The sequence below is a fragment of the Etheostoma cragini genome, chromosome 1 (genome assembly GCF_013103735.1).
Source record: "Etheostoma cragini isolate CJK2018 chromosome 1, CSU_Ecrag_1.0, whole genome shotgun sequence".
Classification (NCBI taxonomy): Eukaryota; Metazoa; Chordata; class Actinopteri; order Perciformes; family Percidae; genus Etheostoma; species Etheostoma cragini.
The window spans coordinates 17,822,718-17,849,907 of record NC_048407.1 but is presented as its reverse complement, the minus strand read 5'-3'; the positions used below and the strand labels follow the sequence as shown (position 1 = coordinate 17,849,907).

General features: G+C 42.0%; 1 protein-coding gene across 7 annotated transcripts in view; it reads right to left on the bottom strand.

Annotated features, from left to right (window-relative positions):
• sox6 (SRY-box transcription factor 6) overlaps positions 1 to 27,190 on the bottom strand; it is a 133,041-nt gene that overhangs the window by 11,489 nt on the left and 94,362 nt on the right. For all 7 annotated transcript variants that reach the window (XM_034869117.1, XM_034869109.1, XM_034869140.1 and 4 more), the window contains 5 exons: positions 23,387 to 23,466; positions 15,194 to 15,343; positions 12,883 to 13,063; positions 12,455 to 12,642; positions 2,693 to 2,798 (listed from right to left, as the gene is read on the bottom strand). In XM_034869117.1, coding sequence (XP_034725008.1) covers positions 2,693 to 2,798; positions 12,455 to 12,642; positions 12,883 to 13,063; positions 15,194 to 15,343; positions 23,387 to 23,466 — 705 coding nt within the window. The remainder of the gene's footprint in view (positions 1 to 2,692; positions 2,799 to 12,454; positions 12,643 to 12,882; positions 13,064 to 15,193; positions 15,344 to 23,386; positions 23,467 to 27,190) is intronic.

Sequence of the window (27,190 nt, the reverse complement as noted above, 5' to 3'; positions counted from 1 at the left end):
AGTACTTTCTTATTGATTGCTATTCAGCTATTGTTGTTGTCACTTGATAAATCATTATGTCTGAGCCTCTTCATCTGAGCTTTTCTTCAAGGAAAATTCCTCGGCAATAAAAGCCAGAGCTTGATTCCCACGGCCTCACAGTGGAAGGAAAACAACAACAAAAACCTCTTCATACAATCAACTTATATAGAACTTCCTAACAGCTTCGAGCTACCGATATAAAGAAACCCGTCAATGTAACAACAATGCAACACTGCTGTTCTTCTCATGGTATTCCATGAGGACATTGTTAGAGACACTGCTTGGCTAAAGCCCCGTCTTTTCTCACTCTACGGTTGATATTATCAGACTGGGCGTTAATTCTGTTTCCTGCCTCCGCACATCTCTCAACAACCTCTTTGTTCTCTGTGGACTCTCAGTTATGGGGGGCGGGTTTAGACAAACACACAACCTCAGCTACACAGCAACTCCATGCTGCCATATGTGAATGAACAAAGGGCCTGGCTGGGCTGAGGCCTTTGGGGTATTTGGTAATGTTTTCTTCCGAGCTTAAAAAGACCTAATGAATTTACGGTGTGTTCATGCTTGTGGCTCGTGGCTTTGTAAAATGAAGGAAATCCTATCTATTTCCATTTGTTTGCCACTTTTTTTCCAAGTCGTTAGGACTTTGGTTGCCGCATGCTTGGCAAATATTAGCTTAAGCAACCTAAAGCTTTCTGTGAACTGGTGTGATGACAGAAGTCCGCTGTACACTGGGTCTACTCAATGTGGCCGCTCTGTTCTGGAGGGAAAGCTGCTACACACCAAGGGGCTTTCACACCCTATGCAAGGGCTGGGAGGTACATCCAGTAATTTTCCTTTTCAGGAAACACCAACGTGTATGCAGTTTATTCTGGACTACTGAAACTCCCTCTCCTTCTGAATGTTCTCAAAAAAATTACATTTCTGATGAATGAATTTCAAAAGTATTCAGTAAGCATTAATTTGGCAATTTGCAGATGACTGACGTCCAGATGTTAGAAGTTAGACGTCAAAGCGGTCCTCAGTTCAGTTGAAAAGTAAACATTTTTAGACATGTTGGTGACATAGTAACCATTGTTTTAGAAGAATTCAAATGAATGATTATTTTTTTAATTTAGTATTTTAAAATCACATTAAACAACTGTAAGATATAAGCTTGACATAAAAAAAACTTGTCAACCAAAATCAGCCCCGGTTTAACCCTGACATCTGCATGACCTTTGACATGACAATCATCAAGTGACAGTTTTCTAGTTTATGAAATAAAGCACAAGTAAGCTGCAATCAGATGGATACTGTATGTTTCTATACATCAAGGTATGCCACGGAGCCAAGCCTTGATTGGTTCAGGGAGCAGAAAAGACCCACAAGGATTTCAAAAGTAAACATGTTCTCAGAGGATTAAACACTTTGTGGTTCACATCATAAAACCCTGCTTCACATCATTCAACCGTATGTGTTTTCCTGTTGGTGAAGCTAAAAGAGACAGATATATTTGTGGTGAAAGAGAAGAAATGCTAACTGTGTGTGTTTGAGTTATGTGTGCTTCCCTGGCTCCCGGCCATTTCCCCCTGGGAAGAGGACCTCCTCTCTTCTAACCTCTGCCTGCTCCTAATCCATAGCCCGATGGGAACACTGATGTGAGGAGACCGTCGCAAGGCTATTTCCTCGGCCCTGTGCTGGACTTAAAAAGACACAACTGCCCTGGTGTACGCTCTGTTTCAGTCCCGCGTCCACAGTAGCCACAGAGAGAAGGTTCCCACTGGGAGAATTAGCACTGGAAGCACGTCTGTCCGCCGAGTCAGACGGGTGGGATGGGATCTACTGCTGTGGCTCACATGAGAAACATGTCAATGAATCCACTAAATGCACCTCTATTTCTCATCGTCACGTTTGGGTGTGATGTGAAACTAGACATAATTTGCTTTGGAGTAGTTTTTCAATATATGGTCTGCAGTATGTGAACCGACTATTTTTCTTACACCGATGGGAATGTGTCTAAGATGCTATTTAAAGATGTAGGACGGGTTACATTGTCCTGAGAAATATCTATCCTTTTGCTTCGAGACTCTTTGAGGCATCAAAGATGAGTCAGAACCATTTTCCTCTTTGCTCTGGCTCTGAAGTGCCATGGAAACTGCCACAAATATTTGTGTCGGACAAACATTGGTGCACTGAGGTACTCGGTTGCTCCCGTGTAGGAGCCAGCGCCACAAAGGGAGATGACGCGTTATCACACTGGTGCAACCCAAATTTACACCCCTGTGCCCAGGACCTCAAACAAGCACAACAGCAACAGGAGCCGAGCTTGGAAAAAAGCCATCTTTGTCCTTAGGCACCCTTGTCCTCTGCTCACCTACCTGTGAAAACCTCGGAGCCACGGCTCATTTCAAACGGCATTCACCCCAACCCCCACATCTCCCTCACACATACGCATATTTCTGCACACACCCATACGCTCTACCATCTCAAACTGTTGAGTTACAGGCTTTTAATCTTTAAACTTTTTAGCATAGGTCTATTGAGAGTCCACTCCACATGATTAAGTTTTTACCACAGAAATCACAGGAATTTTAAGTGAATGTTTGCGAGTTATGAGGAAACATAAAATGTATAAGCTGTCAATTACAATTATGTGCGATTTAAAAAAAAAACACAAATATGGTCTTACCATCAAGATCCTCTGGCCTGGTAAGGTCAATAACTCTGTGGCCGATCTTTCCTTCCTCACCCAGCTTGCCGAGGTGATGCCCAATGCTCTCAAAATGCGCCCTCTCCTACAGGGAAACACAAACCGTCAGGTACACGAACAAGCACATATACACATTTGCACAGTGATGAATTGTAAAGGGAGAAAAAAAAATCCGAAATTTGAAAAGAAAGAAAAGTGTCTTTGGTAAATGGAGGTTCTTTTGAAGAGCTGCTCTTTTGACATGAGCTTGATGTAGCTTTTTCCTCTCTCATCTCTCTATTCAGCAGCTGCTATAATGGATGACAGGAGGCAGAGAGACAGTGAGGGCCAGGGGTGCTGTAAATAGATTTGCAGAAGGATACTTTGTGATCCGAAGCACACAATGGGGCCGTGGCCCTCTTTGCAGTGTTCAGATTTTCCTCTGTAATCTTCTTCTTACATCCTCCTTTCCAGTCTACAGTGCCCAGAGCTCAGCGCCCATCATTTATTCAGAGTTCATGCTTTAGAGAACACACCGTGTTTTCCCGTTTGTCATGTCGCTTTGTGTTCAGATTAAAGTTGGCATCATGTTGTACTTGACGCACAATGAAACCCTGTCATTCAGCGCTCCGTGACAATATTAAATGTCATGTCCGTGTGCATTTACAGAATAAAATAACAGCTTTCGGGGGGCCTCTGAATAGTTGCTGCACATTACACTTAATGTATTATGCAAGGGGAGAGTGCCGACTGCTGCTGGCTCCATTGTTGAATGACCTACTTCCTCAGTAAATACACGGGGCATTAGCAAAGGGCTGTCTTCCTCTCTAAAGTCTCAACTAGGAGATGGACACTTTGACTCTGCATGATACAAATAATCTCTCCCCCCTAGGTTTCGCCTGGACGACACTAAAAGCAGGCATGTTGCCACCATTCAGGAAAAAAAGCATTTGTTTTACTCCCAGGGTAAGCGTTCAATCTCTGCCAGAGATGTACTGTCTGCACTGACCTCTGCCTCCTTCTTTTCTAAACATGTCTATCACATGTAGTCTGAACAGATACTCAGGTAGAGTCCCCACACAATACTAACAGCTCCCCTGCCACACACAACGGCACCAACACACGCATTCATCTTTTAGCCACTTCATTGTAATGCTCTGGACCATTTTGTTGTTTGTTTTCACTTTTTGCCTATTGGGCCATTTTTTCCCTCCACATTACTACTAAAAAATAAGCAGACCTACCTATTGAATGTGAAATAAAAAGAATTCTGGCTGCATTAGATTTATATTGTAGTCTTTTCCTGACAAATGAAAATTGTGTGGGCAACAACGGCGATCAGTAATTACTGCGCATTTGTTTTAAAAAATATATTTAGAAATCTTTCAATTTTCTTCTCTTGTGTAACCTTTTTTTCTTGATGGTTAAAAAAGATGACAAGATGAAGGATGAAGATAGTTCAAGTCCATTTAGGCCTTTCACAGTATTTTGATTTTTCCTCATGCTTTTATTTATTTAAGAACTATTCCTCAAAAGAAAGGACTGTGAGAGAGACAGAAAGAGCACTGCAATTTACCATTATACTTCAAGAAGCTGTCATTATTTATGGCCAGCTGAGTGATTCTGATACACAATTAAACACTACCTGCTTATGGCCTGTGATTAGAGCCTGTCTATCTGAAAGCCCTTTGCTTACTTAAGTGTTTTCTAATTATGACATATGTGGTGGTCCCTGCTGGGCAAGAGTATGCTTTGTAAAGAAAAGATGAAGTTTGGTGCCTCGCTGGGTGTCACAATCTGCTTAAAGCAACACATGCACGCAGAGCTGTATTCATCACCCAGCTGCATTATTGCTCTTAATGAAAGAAGCTAGCAGCCCGATGACAAAGTGACTGATGTGCGATTAGCTGGATGGGCATGGTGCTGCTTCAGATGCTACTTGGACACTCCGCTAGGAAGACATAGCGTCCATGGGTACTCTATGCCTGTAATAAAGTAGTCATCTCGTCCCTCTTCTGCGCTTCGTTGGTCTCTCCTGATCAATCAAGTCCTTTTATAAACTCATGATCATTAAGCATCATGTTGGGCTGAGAAGGAGAGAGAACAGGGCCCATCCATCAATGTATTTCATTAATAACTAGATCAGTGTTGAACTTCCTCTCCACCGCACAAAGTCATATGATTAGTGAACATCAGCACCATAGACAGCAGGGAATGAGACTCAGTGAGGCTCTTGTCGGAGGTTTCTATGAGGTAGATTTAACATGAAAAGATACAACTTTTTTAGTTATATAGAAAACATGTACATTGACTTACAAGCCAGCATTTTACGTACTTAATAAAAAAGGGTTGTTACAGTAAGTATTCCTCCCTTCTATGTGTTAGATATGCAAATTAATATTAGTCGAAGTATCTGTGGAATATGCCACCACAAATTTTCATAACATTTTATATACTCAGCTTAAGATACTTATTGGTTATAAGTTTGTTAATTTAAAAGAAGAAATGATGGCCATAAATTCTACATGGCATAAGGTTTTCTTTTTAAGGCTTCGAAATATTCAGTGAACTAATGCTTCTTTACTGCCCACGCATCAAGTACTGTGATAAATTAATGGCACTTTTATTATTTTATAGTGTCATTAAATTTTTACTTAATCACTCTGACACAGAGAAGTAGCTAAGGACATGCAGTATCAAGGGAAGCTGGTCATACTGCCAGTGAAAGGGAGATAGTATGTGACTGATATAAAAAGGTTTTCAGGACAAGGGAACGATAAGACTTTTAACACAAAAAAAATCAAGGAAAATCATGCTGCTGTGAAGAGGTAAAGATAAAGAGACCGGAAACAAAAGATGTAACAGTACGCATTATTCTCCTCCTATTCTGACCAAGACCGCTGGCAAGCAAGCTGCCCCTCCCTCAAATTACTTCAGCATGCAGCTCTCCACCCCACAACTAAAATTATAGCAATGCACTGTGAGCTGTAGTGGCAAACTGCCACCCACAATAATCTCATCTGCCCTGCCTATGCAGTGTTTTGTCTTTAAAGTTTGGTAACAGATGCATTTCGTCCAGTTGTATATGGCTTCCCAGTGAAGTCATGGGACAATCCAGTGAAGTCATGAGTCACTGAGCAAGAGAGAGAGAAGTAGAAAGAGGATTTGTAACTTTTTGGGGCGAGGGAACCCAAAAGAGCCCTTGTCAATTCTGTAAAGAGAGCTTTAATCTGGCCAGCCGCAGAACATGTGCCGGAGGCCTGCTGCTCTGCCCACAGGGTGTATTCTGGGCAGAGGCGGGTGGCGGACGGCCCTGTGCATTGTGCCTACTCCTGCCCTATATTTAGGCAACACATTGCCAATCCTGACACTCCTTTACTCTCTCCTTTGTAAATAGCTCCAGGCTATAGGCAAAACCATATGGCCTGGGATTGTTCAAATAGAGATGAAAGAAAAAAAGAGTAAGCTAGACTGTGGTGCAGATCAGCAGGGTTGTTTTTTTGCTCAGTTTGTTGAGCCGGGTTTAGTTACAAAACTACGTCTTAATCTGGGTGAAATTTTCATTTAAGAAAATGTTTTTCTTAGCCCCATATGTTGTTAATATCTTGATGAATATAGACAAACCAGGCCTCTTATGTGACTAGACTATGGGCTAGGTCCATGCTTTAGTTCCTTTTTATTATATTTAAATTCATCATTGAATACTTAATTAATTGTTATCATTTGAAGTAATTATCCAATTGTGTGTTGTTTTTCACATTGTCTGATTTTGAAAACAGTGATCCAACTCCACGTTAAAAAAAGGAATAAGGTAAACAAGACAATACACACACCGATTAAGTTGCCATGTTGGCTAACCAAAACATTTTAACTTCAGAATAATCATTTAAATAGAACACTGTTCTACTTCAGGCAGCCTGTCACAAGAGACATGTCACATTTTAAGCATTGCCAACTTAAAGTCATATAATAGTCTGGTTGTTTTGTGGCTGTGTATTCCGGTACTGTATGTACAGTAAATGGCTCGTTTAGCACTTTCTGTGACATCTGAGAGCAGTAACTCCTTTACTCCAAGATCTCTAAACCATTGGTAAAAATCTCATCCACGTTTTATTCACGGTGGAAAGTATGTAATTGCATATGTTTAAAATTGTCATCATTGGATCCTTTAACAGCTGCAGGACCCCTTAACAGCCACTTATGTGTGATAATGTGCTGAACTGGCTCTGGTTATATCACAACACCTGGTATGTGGCAAGTTGAAGGCAGTGGCTCTCTGACCACAATACAGGGCTTTGTGTATCAAGTGTCAGTCATCACTGTGGTCTGTGGCCCTCTGAGTCTTCTCTCTGAGGGCCTCAGACTAAACCCCTCAACAATCTGTCCCAGCCCTGATGGAGACAAAGACTGCTCTTTAACATGGCTACAGCTCCTCACAGCTCAGCGCCTCATCTGTTTTGTATTTTTATTGTAACCAGTTGCAATGTTATTTATAAGTCTGCAGCTTTCCAGTAGTTTTTGCTAGTTTTGAACCATTTAAATGTTAAGTACATCCAGCCATGCGGTAAACCCACAGTTCCTTTCATGCAGGCTGTTGCTCTCTTTTTACCCTGAGCTCTCCCTTTGCTAAGGCTAATGTAGGCAGCAGCAGAATCAACAGTAGCAGCCACAAAAGGCTGGCATCTGTACCATAGTAGTCGTCCTCAAAATCACACAGAGCAGAGATGGTCCAGGCTATTCCAGTCCCATTTGTGCTGCCAGGGCATCACCTCATTTTTTTGAAACAGAGGGAGGAAAGGCCTTTAATTAAATTAAGGAGCCTAAACTATGTAAAAGAAAAGTGAGGTAACCTTACTCTGGGCTTTCTGCCAATTTCCTTTTTATTGTTTGTTTCTAATAAAAAAGATATGCTATCATTATTCAAGGAGTTAGTTTTTGTTGGAGGGAAAACATGTCAAACTCACAAAATATGACCTTTCAGCACCAATTTGAAATGTGCATTTAGTCTTGAAACAATTGGATTTCTTTTATATGTTGGTGTGTCTACTTTGGGACGTTTTGTGATAATCTTTACCACATTTTACATTTTTTGTTTAATGCAAAACCGCAATTTTGTGTTGTATTCAATAAGAGTCAGATCTGCTGAAAAGGTAATTTCCCTAGTGTGTAATATATAACCGTCTCAGCGCTGTGATACATTTTTGACATAGTGTTCAGTTGTTATGTTTTTCTCCACACTACTGAGATCATTTGTGTTGACATCATGTACTTTTACGGGTTTCCAATCCTCAATGATCCACAACTGTTCCCTGGGTAAGTTAGGCTGAAATCTTCTGCCTTATCAAACCCTCCAGGTTGCAAACCACAGGACATTAGAAACTGCAGCATTACCAAAACCCCTTTCACATATGGACAAAACCTCAAGACTTGTTGGACACTGGAGCCATTATGTTCCTACTGCAACAAAACCGTAGATTATAAATGGTCCTTTCTGGCCTATTCTTTTCCCTGTCCTTTGTTGTATGTGCCTTGTGGTGAGTGCGGTATCACAGGTCTTAGCACTAGGGCCAACAGCATTTCTGAGCAATTGTGCAAGCCAGAAATGCACCATGTAAAATGACAACTGTAGAAAATAATGGAGCCACCACTGCCAAATGACCCTACCAAGATGCAGTCTTGATGTCTTTCTGGGGAAGAGATGAGACAGAGCTAAAGACCTGACCTGGGATAGGAGCCCACAGACACACACACAGGCACATATTATCCAGAGTCATGCATTATTTTTATTCTTTTGGCACACATGAACAATTGGACAAAGCATTAATGTAAGCAATCTTCACAATAGCACTTGCTGGCTACAGCCAGTGTCTGGAAGCTGAGCATAATCTAATTTGGATGGGCAAACCCTTGTATGCCAAGGATTTCCATTGCAGCCAAAATGCCTTGGTTTGCAATTTCCAAGACAGCAGTCGAAAAGGAGCAGAAAATTGCTTCCAGGGCTGCAGACCAGACAAGATTATATTCAAAGTCTTTGTGAGGGCTTTGCCTGAATAGAGCCCTGGCATCAAACACACACACACACACACACACACACACACACACACACACACACACACACACACACACACACACACACACACAGAGGAGGGACCAGTATAACCACTATAACCAATAGGTTAGGAGTCTGGATTTTGTGGAGCACCAGTGTAAGCTCCGTTTGAATATTTACAGGCTGAGCTTTGGGACATGGGAAATAGACAATTGTAGTCATCAATACTGAGGAGAGGAGGTGTTGAGGGGCATAAAAGGGCAATTCAATAGGTTAATACACTGGCCTTTCACCTTTTGATTCCAGTTAGGGACATGTCAGCAGAGGAATATATTTTATCTCACACAACCTCCAGGGCATCAAATATGCAACGTCTGTCGGAACTAAAGTAGGAGAAACTGATGCATCAGTAGGAATCTGTCATACCTGAATATACAGAAATCAACGACTTACACAATGGCCCAGGGCCAATAAACTGCAGATGTGACTAGATTTGTACCTCTTCTTCTCTGCTTGGTCTATAGTGTATTTTTTCTAAATGTTAAGTAGAAATACAGTTTTTTGTCTTTTGTCACAGATGCAACAGCTTGCTGAGGTTGACAATGTAATTAGCACTCTACTGTTTCACTGCGATTACTGAAAATGAGCAATTAAGGTGCTCGTTTACAAGGCAATTTACAGTTTACAGACAAGTATACTATTCATGTCTGCAACAAGGTCTAGCAGCACCTATTATGCGTTCTGGCAACGATGCTAATTGGCTACACCTGACCAGTTATGTATTGACAAGATAGATGAAGCAATAGATGTGAGTTATTTGAATGTTATGACTGGTTACAGTTAAACTTGTATTACATATAATAGATGATATGCTGTTTTAACACATTGAGGATGACAAGGCCAAGGTAGGCCTATATTTCACAATTTATTTAGTTAATTTTCAAAACTATGCTTGCTTTTTGATTCTGTACAATTCATTTAAATACTTTCTTTTTTTTTTTACCAGCAGAAAGTACTTCACTCTAAAATACTAGCCATATATTCTAGTAGGCCATACATGTTGATGCCACTATGGTAACATGTTTGAATCTCTGCATTCACCATCTAAGTGGAAACATACAGAGGTCCAGACATACAGATGCTTGGTATTTATTTACCCGTGACCCTGAAAAACAGCATGTCCAGTGATAGCTCCAGTGTATAATAGAGGGAAACAATTCAAATGGTTACAAATGGATTCAGATGTACTGTATTTGACCTGTCGGAATACTGGCACATTCTTGGTAAAAGCTTCTACTGGATGAGGAGGAGATGGTAAATAATGGAACCAAGTAATTGCCCTCTGCAGACAATAATACCTTTAGATAAATATTTCAAACAGGTAAATTGCAGAAGGGTTGGAAAAGGTTTTATTGCACTGATGGGATAAAGTCAAAGCAGACAAATGAAAAGAATAGAAAGACAATCCGCTCTTCTAAACCATGAATATTTTACATGTCCTCAGGTAAAGGCTTGTATACTGGAGAACATAGAGTGTGATCTACCCCATGTTCTCCTGGGTCAATGGCAAGGGAGGAGGAGAGAGAAAGGTAGGGGCATAGTGATAAAGGCTAGGGAGGAATGTATTGTACTGTTCAGACACACTTTTTATGAAAAGATGAATTGATCCATCTGTAAGCAGCACTTAGACCCACTTCTCTGCCCGGTCATTACAGTGGGATAAATCAATATTTAATATCCCCCTTTAACAGCCACGCTGGATGATCTTAACCTCTCCTTAATCCCATTTATGTTACCTTTCCAGATTCTTCTTCATGTAAGCTCTCTCTATGATAAACTTCCAAACAAGTCACTGGGAGGTGTGTGTGTGGGGGGAATGCTATTAAAAACCGCACCATATTTATGTCAGGTGAGGTGCTTTCTTGAAATATTAATATTCTGAAACTGACCAAAGTGAAAGCTTTTATCAGGGGCATTCAAACCTTTTGAGTTGGTAGGCTTGTATCAGCAAAAGACTCTCTCTCCTTCTCTCTCATTTCACCACTGAATTACAGCTTACTGTTCTTTATTGCAGCCGAAGGATGAAGATGATAGGGCAATTCTTTTAGCTGACTTGATAAAGCGTGCCTCTCATTTCACACCATCCTAATAGGGCCAGTGTCACTGGAACTAAGAGGTGACGATATCTCACTATGATTTGCACCAACCAGAGAGTCAAGCACGAGCTTGGTTAAGGTGTCATTCAACGAGACAATAAACAATGTAATGCAAACAGAGACGTTTGCATTACATTGCTCTGCATTTTAAGTCTAAATGACTTAAAGTGACACACTCTTTCCTCAGGTGGCAAACACAGACAAAAGGTAGATTACAGGTGAGGAGTGACTGACTGTTTCAAGCATCCCTTAACAAAAAATGTCAAAAAAACACTCTCCTCCTCTGAGTAGATTGCTTTAACATGCCTTGAACAGACAAGTCTAAAATTCAGAGGAAACAAACTAAATGGTATACAAAAGACTAAGCAGGGAGTAAAAAAAAAAAAGCGTTAAGCTCTACCTGCTGAGGACAATGTAGCTCTAGGTGTGTGCGGCCTGTTGAAAATAGCTTTTTACAGGCATTGTTCAGTTACTGCTTTCATGTCATGGCAAATTCAGCTGCTTGGCTGACCATAGGCTCACCTTATTTGGCAGGTGGGGAGGCAGCTATACCAGCTCCTGTGTACTTGTGCTAAAAGCCTCACATACCATGTCATAAAACAGCTTGCTGGTTTAAATTTGAGAAATTGTGATATGCTACATTTATGACAGCTGTTTGTCAGTTTAAAAAGGGGATTTGGATTAATTGATTATTTTGTATATACACACACACATTAGATGGGCTGGTTCGGGCTAACTGCAAGAGAGGCTCTGTCTCGTCTCTGTCCACTCTATGGGCTGCACCAATTTATTTGCTTCATTTCAGTAAGAGCATAGTTGATTGCCACCTGCATAGACAGTGATCTCTTCCAAACACCAAATTAGAGGGAAATCAAAATAGATATTCATTGACTTTTTTACATATACATTGACCTAGTTGAGGCTGTTGGTTGAAAGTGTCAGGTGCTGAAATATTAATGAGCATCGCTCCCAGTTCCTGCCTGCTCCTCACAGCCAACTGGCAACATGGCATCAAGCTGAAAAGAGGAGGACAGCTTTTTTCTCTCCTTGATTGACTCATCGATTGAAGATATTTTTAAAGGGAATCCCTGGGAGTGTGTGCTCCTGGTACAAAGCAGCCCCATCCCGTGTCAGGGGACGGAGAGGGCTGCAAGTCTGCTTTAATTGGGCATAGACTTCAGAGTCTTCTTAACCCACACCGGGCACTGCCATGGCCTGTCATCTCTCACCTCACACCAACATCAACAACGTCTGGTCCTCTAAACACGCACACACAACATATTCATTTAAGTACATGTACACACTCAACTATGCCCGCTCTTATCACGACCACCCTGGACAAGGATTAAATAACAATTTTAGCCTTAAGAATTACTGCTATATCAAAATCACCATTTTCCACTTTCTTTAATAGTTTCTTTCCTCCACTACTTGCTGGGAGAGCCGAGCACTCTTTGTGGTCAACTGTTTTTTTTCCGCTTTATGGAAAAAGCTTGCAATGGCAAAGACCTGAATCAGGGATAAAACAGAGACAGACTATATGATAGTAGTTCTAACCTTGTCAACTCTGCAGTTGTTGAGGCCCACTGAGCTGAGGGCGGACAGCTTTGCCTCCATGCCCTGCTGGTGATGTTGCAGCTGTTCCCTTTGGATCTGCTCCCTCATTTTCCGTGCCTCCTGGATGGCCTTCAACACTGTGTCCTGGTCCCCGAACAACGCGGTAGAGTTTAGGCTGGACAAAATATCTACACACACACACACACGCGCACACACATTGCAGAGTTAGTCTGCGAGAAATTCTACTGCCACAAAATAAAAAGAACTTCACACAACAACTTGACAATGGCATTTAGTTGTTTAATATGAAGTATCAAAAACCGTGCAATGTGGTCTCCCTGGCTGTCAGTGCATACTTTAATTGTGTATTTGAACAGAGTAAATCTGTATGTATGTGCGGGATCTTGTTTGTGAAGTGAAGGTCTTACCCAGAGATGAGCCCCGGCCCAGGCCTCCTCCCAGTGGGCTGGGGATACCACCCTTGCCGAGGAGACTGTTGGGGCTGCTTTTACTGCCGAGGTACAGGTTTTGTGTCGGGGATGTGGGTGATTTGATCATATCCGTCGTCTTTGGCCGAGCAGACAGGTTGAGCGGCTGTGTTCCCTCCTCCTACGGCAGCATAGGAGTATGAGAGAAGACAGATGTGAGTAGGTGCCCACTCCCCTCCATTTCTTCTGGCTAGCAATTCCCAGACAGCACCGTTCTCCTCTGTTCCTGGTTAATACTAGGATATAGGATAGGATATCTTGACCCACCCCCACCCTGGTTCTTCCTCCTCTCCTCTCCTCCTTCCGAGCTGTGCCACTGCGATCTTCTTCACAGTTGCCCAGCGCCTTTGTTCACACTAATTAAAGCAGATTCTGTCTCTCTGTACGTCTTCATCTGTTTTCCCTCTCCTCCTCACTGCTCTCTGTGTCTGCACTCTGGTTCGAAGAATAAATAATGACCAGATAATGGCGGTGCCAATGATCAAAGACAGCTGTTCCATTCATCAGATGTCGACTTACATTATCTACTTCATTAACTTGTTTTCTAATTTAACTCCTCATTTGTGCATACTTGGTTTTATCATATTCTTTGATATGCCTATTTCTAAAGAGTATGATGTGATTTTTACTGTGTAGACCTGAGATTAGGATGCGTGCATTTGGTGCTATATTTGCTGGGCTGGTTGCAGCATTTTAGACCAGGTACTGATGTGAGATTAAGACCTTTTCAAGGTCTCACCCTCAGCAGCTTGTCTACTGGGACCAAACGTGTTTTATCTGTTGGTACCTGCAGATAAACAATGGGAGGCCCAGGTATGGCCTTCCCGAGTTTGCTCCTTTGCTTAAAATGGTTTAAAACTTTTAAAAAAACAAGTTGGATAAATGTGCACAAAATTAAAGTAAACTACATGGGTATCTACAATCTTTGCAAAGTTGGCAGTAGCTGTATTAAACTTATGTTGAAAAAGGTAAAAAAAAAAAAATTGGAAAAATACAATCAGAAGTAAATACATATAAAATATCATGAATGATTCTGAACAGAAACAACTCAAACATTCGAATCCTAGAAGAGAAATGTCACTTCGCACAGTATAAATCGCCCTGTGTAAACAGCAGTCTTTTAAATCAGATTAGGGCTCACGCTGTCGTTAACAGTCTTTTTCAAAGCCCAAGTGTCTCCTTGTCCAACATATGGCTCAAGCAAAGACAGCCTTAAGGCCTTGTTATTTCTGTGCCAATAACAGTTTGTCATGCAGTGAAGCTGAAAGCAGACAAACAAAACTAAAGGCAATCTGATTATATTGACAGTGTATATGTTGACTTTCCATTGATGTATAATTTATTTTATTCAATTTTGGCAATATTTTTAATATTTTGACTGTAATTGATGTTATATAAATATCAGTCTAGCTGGCATCCATCTAATCTGATGAATAGAGAATAGTGTATAGCTGATGAAATGACAGTGCTGCGTCAGTTTTATGGCAATCTTTCAATGGTAATCCCAAGAGGCAGGAGACCTAAAGGATTGTGTGTGTGTGTGTGTGTGTGTGTGTGTGTGTGTGTGTGTGTGTGTGTGTGTGAGAGAGAGAGAGAGAGAGGGAGAGAGAGAGCGAGAGAGAGAGAGAGAGAGAGAGAAAGCCAGAGTGCCTTCCTACCCTTTCAAGACGTGATTTATGGTCTTTCTCCATTGTGATATTACTACACTAAACTAGTCCAAATGGGCGTATGTTTCTGATTATGGCCTTAGTGAGTGGGGATGATGTACATGGCCCTTCCTCTGCATGGAGGTCTGGTGGCGCTATGCCATACAGCAGCAAAAACACATCCTGCATTTAGTTTGTTTAAAAGGCAAACAAAGTCATCAATTGTTTTCCTTCACTTTTGTCAGCATTTGTATAGCACCAGCAGTAATGGTGTTATTCAATTTCTGTTATGAAAAAAGAGCAGAAAGGAAAAAAGTTTTCATTGAAGGAAATTTTTTTTTAGAAACCGTGTGTTCCACAAGTTACCCACTTGGAGCAGCCATAGCAACCATGTCCACAGACCTCTGGTTAAGAGAGGGCCTTGTTAAAGCGCCACAGATTGATGGCCTGTTAGAGGCTGGGCTCAGCACCGGACGGCTAAAACAGTGAAGTGGTGAACAGTGTAAATGCTTCTATTCAGACAACACCAATTGGCTAGGCTAGGTCAAGTACCACTCAAGGCCTGGGCTGGTGGGTGGGCAGGTTGGAGAAGTTTAGGGACATACCTTGACGTGAGTGATGGGGCTGGAGGAACTCTTGTCATTCTTCAGAGAAGAGGGAGAAATGGGCCCACTAGCATTGAGGGACTGGGGGAGTGGAGGCATCTTGGCTCCAGGTGAGACCTGCATGCTGGCAAGCTGGGCGGCATACAGTTGCTGTAGGGAGGTGGAGAAACCGAAACGTTAACATCCAAATCCAGCAAACATTCAAAGTTTTATATTCTCTTTTCCTCTCCCCAGAATTCTCTTTGCCTCTCTGTCTGCCTTCATCTCCCCCCCTCTCTCTCTTTTACGTCTTTCCTCTCTTTCCATAAGGCTGGCTGAGAACCTCCATCAAAGGTCTTAACTGTATTTCAAAGGCTGAACCCAGAGAGAGACAGCAGTCTTAAAAACCACACAGAGATGGCTTTCATTCAAAATACTTGGAGCCCCTATTTTCCACTCATCACAGAGAAAAGTTTGCAGACTGGATGCAAGTGTGTTTGCAAAGATCGCTCATTTCTCTAGATCTACACAGCTTCCTATTTTATTTTATTTTTATATTAAGTTTCTGGCCTGGGATTCGTCTCCACACAGCCATGTATGACAGTCCCATATTCCACAATGTTAGAAACCCAACCTCAGTTGGACTGCCATCACAGAATATGTTAAACACAGACATTATTAAAGCTTAGAAACCTGCACAAAGAACACTGATGTAATCAACGTTATTTTCCTTGGCGTTAAATCAGTAAGATGTCCAACTGTTGGTGACATTACCACACAGGAGGAGGGGTTTCAAATAACTGGCAAAGCACTCAAAAACAGTTGGGCCTGTAACAGGGTTGAACCCTGAAAGCTCAATTTACATTTCCACCACTGGGTTGATTATGTGGCCTATACTAGAAAGGGTGGTTTAAGATGTTGATATGAGGATTTGGAAGACTGCTAATTGTCTGTTGGATCCGATTTTTTAATTCATCCTTTATTCTGGATACAGTTACAGTTTAATGTCTTGATGTCAGTTGTGTTCCCCTATATTATATCATTAAAACCTGAAAAAAAAATACTAGACTGATTTGATGACTATTTTTGTGCTTGTTTTTCGGTGCCCATAGTGCCCAATACTCCCGCACTGCTAAGACTTCTTTCAGCCCCAGGTCTGTATTGATTGGCCACCAGGTAAGAAATGAAATTGGCTTTTTTTTCCTCCTGCTGAAAAATGGCAGATGTTGGTCAAATAGATCTACTGTCTATAAAAGAGTGTAACTCCATGTAGCCTTCAACTTCACTTCATCAGACGGATAGCACCTCTTACCTCCCCCACTAGCTTGCTATCCTCACACTAGGTAAACCTTGTGGTTTGTTGGGTTATTCAGTCAGATGAATTTGTCAGAAAAAAATCTAATTTATCTTCCTCTGGCCAATCAGCAAACCCGGTCTCATTTCCTGGTTCGACTGGTCATATACAGACCGCGTTTGTGTGAACTGGAGAAGGCGACGCGGCCCAGCTGGCCTCACCTTTGACAGTGTAGATGCAGACGAAAGCCAAACAAAGCACTTTATGTCCATGCACATATCTCCAGTTATAAACACATATGTGCGCCTGTAAGAAACTTTATCACTGCCACATAAGCGGCCGTACAAAAGGTCCATTCTTCCAGGGGACATGGGGATAACAACAGCACATGGGCAGCGGAAATGACAGACTGATTATGTTCCTACAATGATAGCACTGCCCCCACCTCCCTCACAAACAGCCTTTTGTCTCCGACAGGAATGGACACAGGAGCAGACCCAACTCTATTTTCTTCTCATCCGAGCTAGACTTAGTTAATGTCAGTGGTAAAGGCACTCTGTGTGTCTGTGTGTGTGGTTGGGGCAGGGGGGTGAGAGAGAGAAAGAGAGAAAGAAAAACAGTGGCAGAGAGAGAGGGGAGTCTCCATTCACTGGCCTTCACTCCAGGCTAGTAGAGGAGCAGAAGCTGAGTCTGTTAGACAGATGTTTGCTAACAGGCCTGTCGACGAGCATGCCCCTGACCTTGAGTGGGAAGAACTTTATTGTCCCGGAAAAAGAGCATAATTAGACTTTGCCTCAAATCAGACGCAGTCAAAGTGCCCTTTTTCAGCACTGATTAGCAGGTCAGTGCCATGGGGAGCGAGGCAATGGTTAACAAGGAACACTCGGCCCCCAAGAGCCAAAGAACAATAAATACAATAGACGGACAAAACGTGTATTTACCCACCATATACTGCTCAAGGACAGATATGAAATACCTCAGTGTTTAATGTGTGGGGTCTGGAGACTTTTGCTTTAGAATTACGGCCTGTCTCTGTGAAAAACAATGGATTACAAAATGATTGTACATAATTAAGTTAAAAACAACAACCTCACAAAACCGTACAGGACGTTGTTTATTTAATAGGCATTGTGGTGTCAAAGGCTGAAGGATTATGCATCCTGCCAAGGCTGGTCTCCCTAAGCAGAAGACATCTGCCTGCCTGTTTCCCTCAGTTGACTCTCTCACTGATAACCAGTCTTCATATCTACTTGCCAGGTGGGGGCAGCACAAGGTTCATGTTATTTAGGGTCAAGATGAAAGTCAAAGCTTGAACTCTAGGGTATTGGGGTAGGCAAAAGCCTGAGTGGAGCTTGGAACCCTTCGGTTTTCTTTTTTTCTCCTTTACGCTCTTAACACTAGTTGTTTTACTTTACTTTGATTGGAGAAACATAGAGATCTTCGAGGACACGTGTAATACTTCTATTCACAAAACCCTTGGAGCCACACATTGGGATTGCAACCAAAAAATCTGGCAAATTAGAATTTTGTGCTTGTATATTATAGGTTTTCTCTTTTCTCAAAGGTCATTTTCCATGATTACAGTTTGTATATCTAGTATTATAATACAGTAAGGGTTTATTTTTTCTTCTGTTTTTTGATTGTTTTTGTCTCTTTCCTAAAAACTACTACTTCCTAACACAGACACAACGCATATAAATTGGGAGAGACACAAACCCAAAATCTATGAGCCTCCTTCTGACCCCATCATTCCCTGATTCCCAGTAGAGTAGAGCAGATCTCAGCAAGCATGGATGCAAAGTGAGTGCAGCACGCCCAAGGTCAGCCTGTTAGCCTCTGGTAATTAAAAACAAGCCCTCTGGAGGCAGCACAGGTTAAACGGGGAGGTTCACTTTTCTGCCTGCGACATTGAACTGAGATTACACACTGCTGATGATGTTAGACATCTCAGAGGTATGGCGTGCAATTAAGATGGGCAGCCTCTGTTTGTTCAGTAAAACAAAGCTGATACTGTAGCTCAATATACAATATAATCATGAGAATGAGAGAAAAAGATGGATTTGCTCACAACTTGCATCAACACTTTTTTCCCTTCTCCAAACACTGGAGTGTAGGCCTTGTAGTATAAAGAGAGAGAAAACAGTGGGAAAAAAAATTTGAATCTTGTTTTTGAGTCACAGCATGGCGTTATTGGCTGCAAATACTATGGCAGACATTTGTCAGATTAAGAAAAAAAAGTCAAACAAATTCCCTTAAAAACAAAAATCCTCTTACAGGAGGTGAGCATTGTCTGACAACTGCGTCACTCTTAATCCCACTGTTGTTTCTTTGTGTGCCTGTTTGTCTGTCAATGTCTCCTTCACCTCTGCCTGGCCTGGGCGCTGGGCACTGGGCTCTGGGCTGGATATGAGGGCATTAACTTTGCTTCAGTGCACCGCACCATTTAAAAGGCAGCACAGCGCCAGCCCCGTTTGCCACAAGGCTTGTACAGGCTCATTGCCCAGGGCGACCGGGCAGGCTGACCCAGGCTAGGCCCAGATGTCAAGAGTGGAGGAAGGCGTCCTGGTGCACTGTGCCGATGCTTTCCAGTATGGCCCAACATCTGTCTCATCTGCTGGCACCCAACCTGCTCTGCTCCACCCCCTCCTCTTGCCTTTCTCTAGTTCTCTATCTACAGTATATATGTTAAAGTCCTTCTCTATCAGTTTCTCTCTCTTGCACACACACACACACACACAAACACAACCCGTCTTCTGTAAGTGTGTGTGTGGGTTCTCCAGGCCCAGGGGCCCCAGAGCCAGCCCTCCCATTCAGTGCAGCTCACTGCATTATCCACTCTATCTGTCCATCTGTCCCCCTGTTCACCACTGCCTCTATCCAGCTGCTCACATAGCCGTCCTATTAGCCAGCTTCCACACACAGCTAGCATTGCTGCACTGCTCTGGGTTACCTTCAAAGACTGAGCTCCTCTGCTCACAAACACAGAAGCAGCTGCTCTCTACAGTATGTCTGTTCTCTCTTTTCTCCCCTCCTCCTCTCTCCCTTTCAAAGTCAAAAGTGCTTCACTTGTTAATGATGGAAGCCGTTTCTTCACATCTGTACTGCACAGACGTCTACATCCAAACAAAAGATAATGTGCGGTTTGCTGCTCTCCCACTTTTTTCCTGTTTGTCCCTGACTGTGTAACACTCTTTCTTATGACTCCAGTCTTCTAAGCCTCTGAGTACTCCTTCAGATGTGTCTATCTGCTTGAGATCTGGTCCGGGCTGTCGATGAGCATGGGGGCTGCTTTTTTATCTTTACAGTGGGAGCATGAGCTGAGGCTGGGCCTAGGTTTATCATGGGCCTATAGAGAGATGCTAGAGTAAATACGGTGGATGGTAATTGCCACTTTGATTCTTAACTCAAGCAGCTCTACTTCCAGTGCTGAAAAGCATAGGGATGTAATGAGATGGACAATTCATGGAAAAAGACAACACACCGACAGAAGGAGCAAAAAAACTAACAGGATGGAAGTAATTCAGAGAGAAATATACAAAGTAAGATACTTAGAGCTGGTTCAAGATGTGGATGGGAAATTGGAAAAGCAAGACAGTGAGACAGCAAGAGATAGAAAATAGAGCTTTGACTGAGTGAAAGCAGAGGGTTTCTATTTATTTAGTCCTAACAGTGATACTGCATACAGAGAACCCAGATGTTCTGTTTTATCCAATAATGCTTTCTTTAATATAGCTTAAACCCTAAAGTCTGCTTCCAATGATAAAAAACAGGCCTTTCTCAAAGGTCCTCCTCCTGTTTACTGGTTCTGTAAAAAGGACGGGTGATATATATTAAGTTCATATTGGCCTTACGTAAATTGGTTTTCACTTGGTAACCAATGCAAGGTATAGTGTACAAACAACAAATTAAGTGCCATCCCAAATAGAAAATTCTTTTGTGGAATTAGGAAAATTCCCTTCTTGTCTCTTTACTCAATTGAATAAAGTAGGTGTCCGAACAGATTGGGGTACAATCTGAGCACAATTTCCTCTGTTAGGTGAGTGGTGTCAGTTGTAATCAGGGAAGGACAGGCAGGGATGGCGCCATTGTTTCCTGCTGGTCCTGGACTCATCCCGGCTCTGTGTGGGCACTAATGAAGAGGGGCATGTCGCGCTGGGATAGTTTACCCGCCTCCTCTCCTGCGAGTTGAGGACGAGAGCCAATCTGTCAGGAAAACATTGAGTGAAATTGCCCTGTGGTACAGCAATGCCCTGTGACAGCCACTTGCAGACTGCCAGCCACCGGAGTGATGCTACCACCCATATTGACAAGCAAATTACAGTCTCCAACACTCAAACGCATTCTGGAAGATTCATTTACATCCATCAGCTCTATGCCTTTGTTACCTTGTTGGGTTTTCTTCTCATATGAGAGAAAGGGTGGGGAATAGGGAGGGAGGATCCCAGACTGTTATGACAGAGGAGATCGTGAAGAGGCTACGTGGCTACATTAAGACTGACGGAGCGGCTAGCCTCTCTGACTGGATGGCTGATCACATTACCTCTGCAGCATTGTGGGAATTAATTCTTCCAATAAGATAATTTTTTAAGGTTCATATATTGCACAATCTAAACTGAGGAAATTGGGGAAAATTATACCTTGCCATGCAGCTGACAGGAACAGATATTTTAATTGGGGAGGGGGGGTTAGCCTTTTCAGCTCTGTATGTGTGTGTGTGTGTGTGTGTTTGGGTGTTTGAGTGAGGAAGATGAAGAAGAGGCTTCGAGGTGAAACTAGGAAAGTTCAGGACAGTTTAAAGGGTTAGTGCTCTGCTTGATGATGCATACAGAATAAACTCAATAGTATGAGAAGTACTAAGCGGGGGTGGCTTCAATCATCTTACATTTTATTTTTATTCCAAATAATCTTACCAGTGGTCTTTAAATTACAAGTTGCATCTTTACAACACTGGACATAATGTGTTAATTTTGAAGTAGCTTTTCCAGGATCTCTAAGACATCTAGAGCAGTTTCTCTTTCTCATTGTGTTGTTTCTCTTCTTGAGATTTTGTCATTAATGACAATGACATTTGTTTCTGCTTCCTTTGTACTCATAAGTCCTCTCTATCCAACACATACAGACACACACGCATACGTATTGGAGTATACTTTTCAATAGTTTCATTTTGAAGAAGAATTGCTGGTGCTATTATTGCTTTAAAAGGGAGAAGACAAATCTAACTTAATTTCATGTCTGCCTTGATATCATGTTTTTAATCATAGCAGGCTCCCAGTGCTTTGTAGAGGAAGTGGTGGCAGTCACATGGTTTGTTGATTCCAGCTATGTAGAAAAGGGCATGTTTGACTTGCCTTGCTGTTTTAAGGGGAGCCTCTATGCAGGGTAAATAGCAGCCATCAGGCGGAATATGTGACAGGCTGACAGACTTCAATTAATGGAAAATGCACCTCTTTTTGTTTACTGTGTTCTGTAAAGGTCAGCCAAGTCATGGTCTTGGAGGCACTGTTTTTGCCCATTCCCAGGGTTAGATACATAATCAGAATTAATCACTCTAGACCCGTCTCCCCTCCTCACCCCAGCCTTCAGATATATGACTGTCTCATCTGACCTCATACACCATTATAAATAGACTCTGAATGCATGTCTAAACTACCACTCTTTTCCAATGGACCTTTCCGTGATACACAACAACTAAGCGACCCATATACACTCCAGAAACATATTCAGTTATGCACCCTCCATATTTCACTCTCACTGACACATGTCTTTAAACATAAGCAGACTCATTGAACACCTCACATATTTTCAATAGCTCTTCTCGTGGCTGCATAATGATGCACAGCTCTTCAGAGCCAGCTGCATGCATTGTTAGAACTTGCCAAGGCTCGTTAACACTGACAGTAGGAGCCTCAAAAGGACAAATGCCACATGTATCAGTGTGCAAAGAGTTTTCCCAACTCAGTCTTAAGCCATCTTGTTTGAGCTTGACATACTTCTTTCTGCTTTTAAACGTTGCATGTTGCAGCTTTCAATAATTTTCCCGTGTTGTTGACAAAGCAGCAGTGGCTTCTTAACCATATGCATTTTAGCATTTTAATGCTTTGTTTCCTTCTTCGGTTTTCAAAGAACCAATAGATCATTTCAAATAAACTTAAGATCGGCAAATACTGAGAACTGCAAAGGAAACTGATAATTAGAGAAGAAACCGGCAACACTGCAGCTGAATAAATATGGTTGGTATTCAGCTTCCTGTTGCTACTTGTGTTATTTTTGTAAATAAAAGTCAGTAAAAACAGTAGTGTTTATGACTTAAAGTATGGTATGAAGACACTTATCTATATTAACCAGTATGGCCTCAGGTTAAGCCCTGACCTTGGTTCAGCTTTTTTTAAATGCTGTGTGAGAAAAGTCCTGGAGGGGCTTGTAGGACTTGGAGCCTATCCCAACGTTTTATGTGGCTCAAAACCCCTACTCAGCCACTCAGCCTCACTTTGTATAACATACCAAGAGTAAATATTACTGTTTTTGTCTATTCTGTCCTCTCATTTATCTTCCTCACATAGATCAAATGAATATTACAGCAGTTCTACTAGATAAAAGCAATAAGAAGGAGATTCTTTGCTTACACAGTCAATTGTCTTCTGATAAATTCACTGGCTGGTGATTAAGGCAACCAAAGTGATTCTCATTCCCTCTAATAACTATTATCTTCCTAACTCCTCTGTCTGGCAGAGCTAGTGGGGATAAATCCTCTATAAAACAGGATAAATTACATATGTAAGGTGATAAGCGTGTGTGAGCTGGGGGCCTCCAGGATTATTTAGTGTGCAGCTCATTACTTAGCGTACAGCTGCTTAGCCATCCTTTTTTACCCGGGGCTTGGCGGGCGTCCCTAGCATTCTTTGTCATAGTACTATACATACCTGAAGCTGGAGGGGGCTGAGTCCTGACGCTGCTGCAGCTGCCATTGTGGATGGAATGAACTGCACCGGGTAGTTATCACCTGTCAGAGAGGGAGAGAGAGACAACAATGCATACAGGTTCAGACAATGAGCCGGCCCACAGCGACCAGGCAAGTGCCAACACGGATCCTGGGCCCTCCACTACTTTGCCACAGCAATGTGGCACATTGCAATGAGCCCTCGGCTTCAAGCCCAAACATCTGCATTAACAAAAGGGTGAGGGTGTTTGACTGGAGCAGGATTACTTAAAAACGTTCCACACCATTCCCTCCTTCCTCCACCTGCACAGTATACTCCTATAACTCTTACATAGTTTAACAAGTTAGAAGTTCTTGTAGTGTGTGTATGTGTGTGTGTGTGTGTGTGTGTGTTTGTGTGTTTGTATTCACAATAAATGTTAAATCTCTCCTCCGGTATTCATTTAGCGATTATGTAAAAGAACCAGCATGTTCTCTCAGGCATTTCATACAGCTGTAGACTTGTCTGGCTATTGTTCAACATTACATTGTTTGTTTCTGAGTGATAGCTTTGGCAGCACACTGAAAGCATTTGAATGTGAACTGGTTCGAACAAGTGTGTAGTCACAATAACAAGGTTAAAAAAACACATGCTTATCTCGCTATATCACTGTGATCAAGAAAGGAAGAATGGGTGTTCAAACAGCAGCACAATTCATTACTATTCACTACCATTGGCCTGCCATCAGCACGTTTGTCAGACAGGGAAATAAAAACGGCTGCTGTATGAGTGATATCCATGGGGGTGTATAACTGAGTACCAAACGCTTTCACACACTCAACCTAGTGTGTTGAGACGGACAGAACAGCCCCAGTGAGACAGGGCAGCGCAGTGTTAATAGGGGGGAGGTTGGTTTGAAGCATGTGTCTGGAGGAGGGGAGGTGGGGTGCACAGTGGGAATGGGGAGGGGTAGTTGGCCTTTCACTCAGACCCCACTTCTGCCTATCACTTCTTCTCACAAACATATGGAGCCATTAAGCCACAGACAAGGTAAATGTATATACCTTCTCTTTCACTTTGCCCTCGCCCGCTCGCCTCACTTTGCAATCTTGTACAGCACAGCACAATGTGATACAAGCCATGGAAATTCAATCCCCATTTAGTAGAAAATAAAATCACACAGCAGAAGTGGTTTCAAATAGTGCAGGGTTGGATGTGCGAGTGTGCACTGGGGTTATTTCTCCACCTCTTTTTTTTTGGGGTATTGCTTGCTCTCTCTCTCTCTCTCTCTCTCTCTCTCTCTCTCTCTGTGTTGTGTGACGTAGGATTGGGAATAATAAATGGCTGGATGTCTTAAGATGTCATGTGAAACCTGGTGAGGGTCATGTGCTAAGTGAGCACACCACCAGTGATGGGGGGTCTCGGGCTCCAAGGTCTGGGTCTTGGGTGCACACAGCCGAGGCACCAGGCTCCAGTAGAATGGGCGCTGTGCCACTTTAACGTCACTGGTGAAAGGGAATCACATTTAAAACTGTGTTTTTTTTTTTATTTAACTGGCCATGGCTGATCCCATGCCCGGAACCCGGGCTCTGAATGGTAAGGGTGGGGCTGGGGGTGATGCATGGTCACAACAGGCTATATTTCCCTGCTCATGCCGGGCCATGAAATATAAGTAATAGATCTGCTGAGGGTTGACAGATGTAGCAGAGACCTTTCTTAGACCAGATCAAATGATGATGAATGAAGTATATGACGACAACCCTCAAACTTTTCTCTGGCTTTTAAATTGTATTGAAGTACCAAAGCTGTTCGCAGAGAAACAGGCTTACATGATAATAAAAATACATGTACATCATTTTATATTGTTGAGACTGTATTCTTACGTATCTTATGAGGCCATAGAGTTAAAAATAAAAAACTTAAATCAACAAACTTGATTTAATTTTTTTAAGGTACATTAAATCAAGAAAAAAAGACAACTACAATTTGGGAAAAATACAATATTTAAAATAAAATAGCAGAATCTGTGAGCAGGATGTGTATCACGAAGACTGGCAGTGGAACCCAAAGACTACGGGGTCATTCTGCGGGTCCATTAGTGGCACATCAGACTGAATGCTGCCACGTCTGTGTACACTGTGCAAACAGACAAGGACGTCTATTTGTTTAAAAGATGAGTTGATGTTTCTATGACTGTGCTTGTCTACCATGCAACACCAGGCCATTGAGCACAGCCAGTGGATGGGGTGATGACTTACCACTACGGTGCCAGAATGACTCTGTTGCCATGTGAGCACCACAGGGCAGGGGGTCATAAGCAGTGGTCCCTGGGAGCTTTCTTATAATGATAACATCAGATTAGGGTGTCTTAGTCTTGGAAGTGAATGCTTGGCCACTCACTTCATGGAGAAAGGACACGGCAGCATCCTGTATACCCTGCAGGTGGTGGTGATAACATTGTACTCTCTGGATATATTGTGTTGGAAGGGGAGAAATAATAGAGGTCTTGAAATACCTCTCCTGGCTACACAAGTCATTTTCAGACCCCCTTTGCTTTTTCTTCATGAACTCATGAATTATGCAGAAACTATATACACGGCGACCCCTGACCATGATTCTATAATAGCGCCTGTTATTTGAACTAAAACATTTTCCGTGTCAAACCTATTGCAGAAAGCACACTGGTAAAAGACTTCCCCTCAGGCACTTTGTTTAAGCTGTCATGGCTCCATAGTTCCAAAATAGCTGACTTTCTTTTTCATCCTGTGGTTTTATAGTTAATTCATTAACTGCACTACCACACCTTTTAATGTCTTTTGCTGCTGCAAACATGCTGACAACCCAATGCCTCTTTTTCTGTTTTCAGTCATCTTCCTTGTGCTGGTACTATTTTATAACAGACAAGAGGACTTTCCATTTTCAAGCTGACTCATAAATTCTTTTCTCTTAAACAATGAGGTTTTCATCAACACAACACTGTCTCCTATTTGCATGTTTAGGAGTGAAAATAGAAAAATGTTTTTAAATGTACAAATTCAGTTTAATTTGATTAAATAACTCAGACACGTCTAAGAAGGCCTTGGCAAGGGCAGGACAGGGCAAGCCATGTTAGGGCTAAAGCTCAGACTAAGAATAAGTGAGCAATTTAGGCCGTGGATATTTTGTTATATATTTAACATAAGTAGAGTAGCATGTGTGATGTGGTGGCACATCTTCAATTTTCACAAGGATATAATGGTGTACGAGGTTACTGCTTTGGCAGGGTATCAGTCAACATGTTGCAGCAATCTTTTCCTTGTTTTGAAGGCTTCTCTTTTACTCAATTAAGGAGACAAAGGGAGAGAAAGAGGCATGCTGTTACAGGCAATGAAAACAGTTATACATGCAGGAAAACCTGTTTCTTACACCATCCACAAACTATCAACCTTATTACTCTCTTTTAAATACGTGATTTTGCTATCAAAAGACATACTTGTGTGAAATTGTAAGAGGGCAGTTGCTTTTTATGCACATAACTATAGGAAGATGTTTCATGCAGGGTTCATCTCTTGAGTTATTGGATCTCTAACAGTGGAAATATGAAAAACGTTTACAGCCAGCACACTCTTGAAATAAACTTTCATGTTGAAGAAATTTAAGTTGACATTCCTCAGCTTCTCTACCCATTGTTCCACATTAGAACAATCCCAGGCACATTAAATAATGTTAAGTCAATGTTAATGTTGAAGATACGTTATCTGTGAGTGATCTAGTTTTTTAAGATTTCTTTGATCCTGTCACTGCTATGGACTCGATACACTGTCTAAG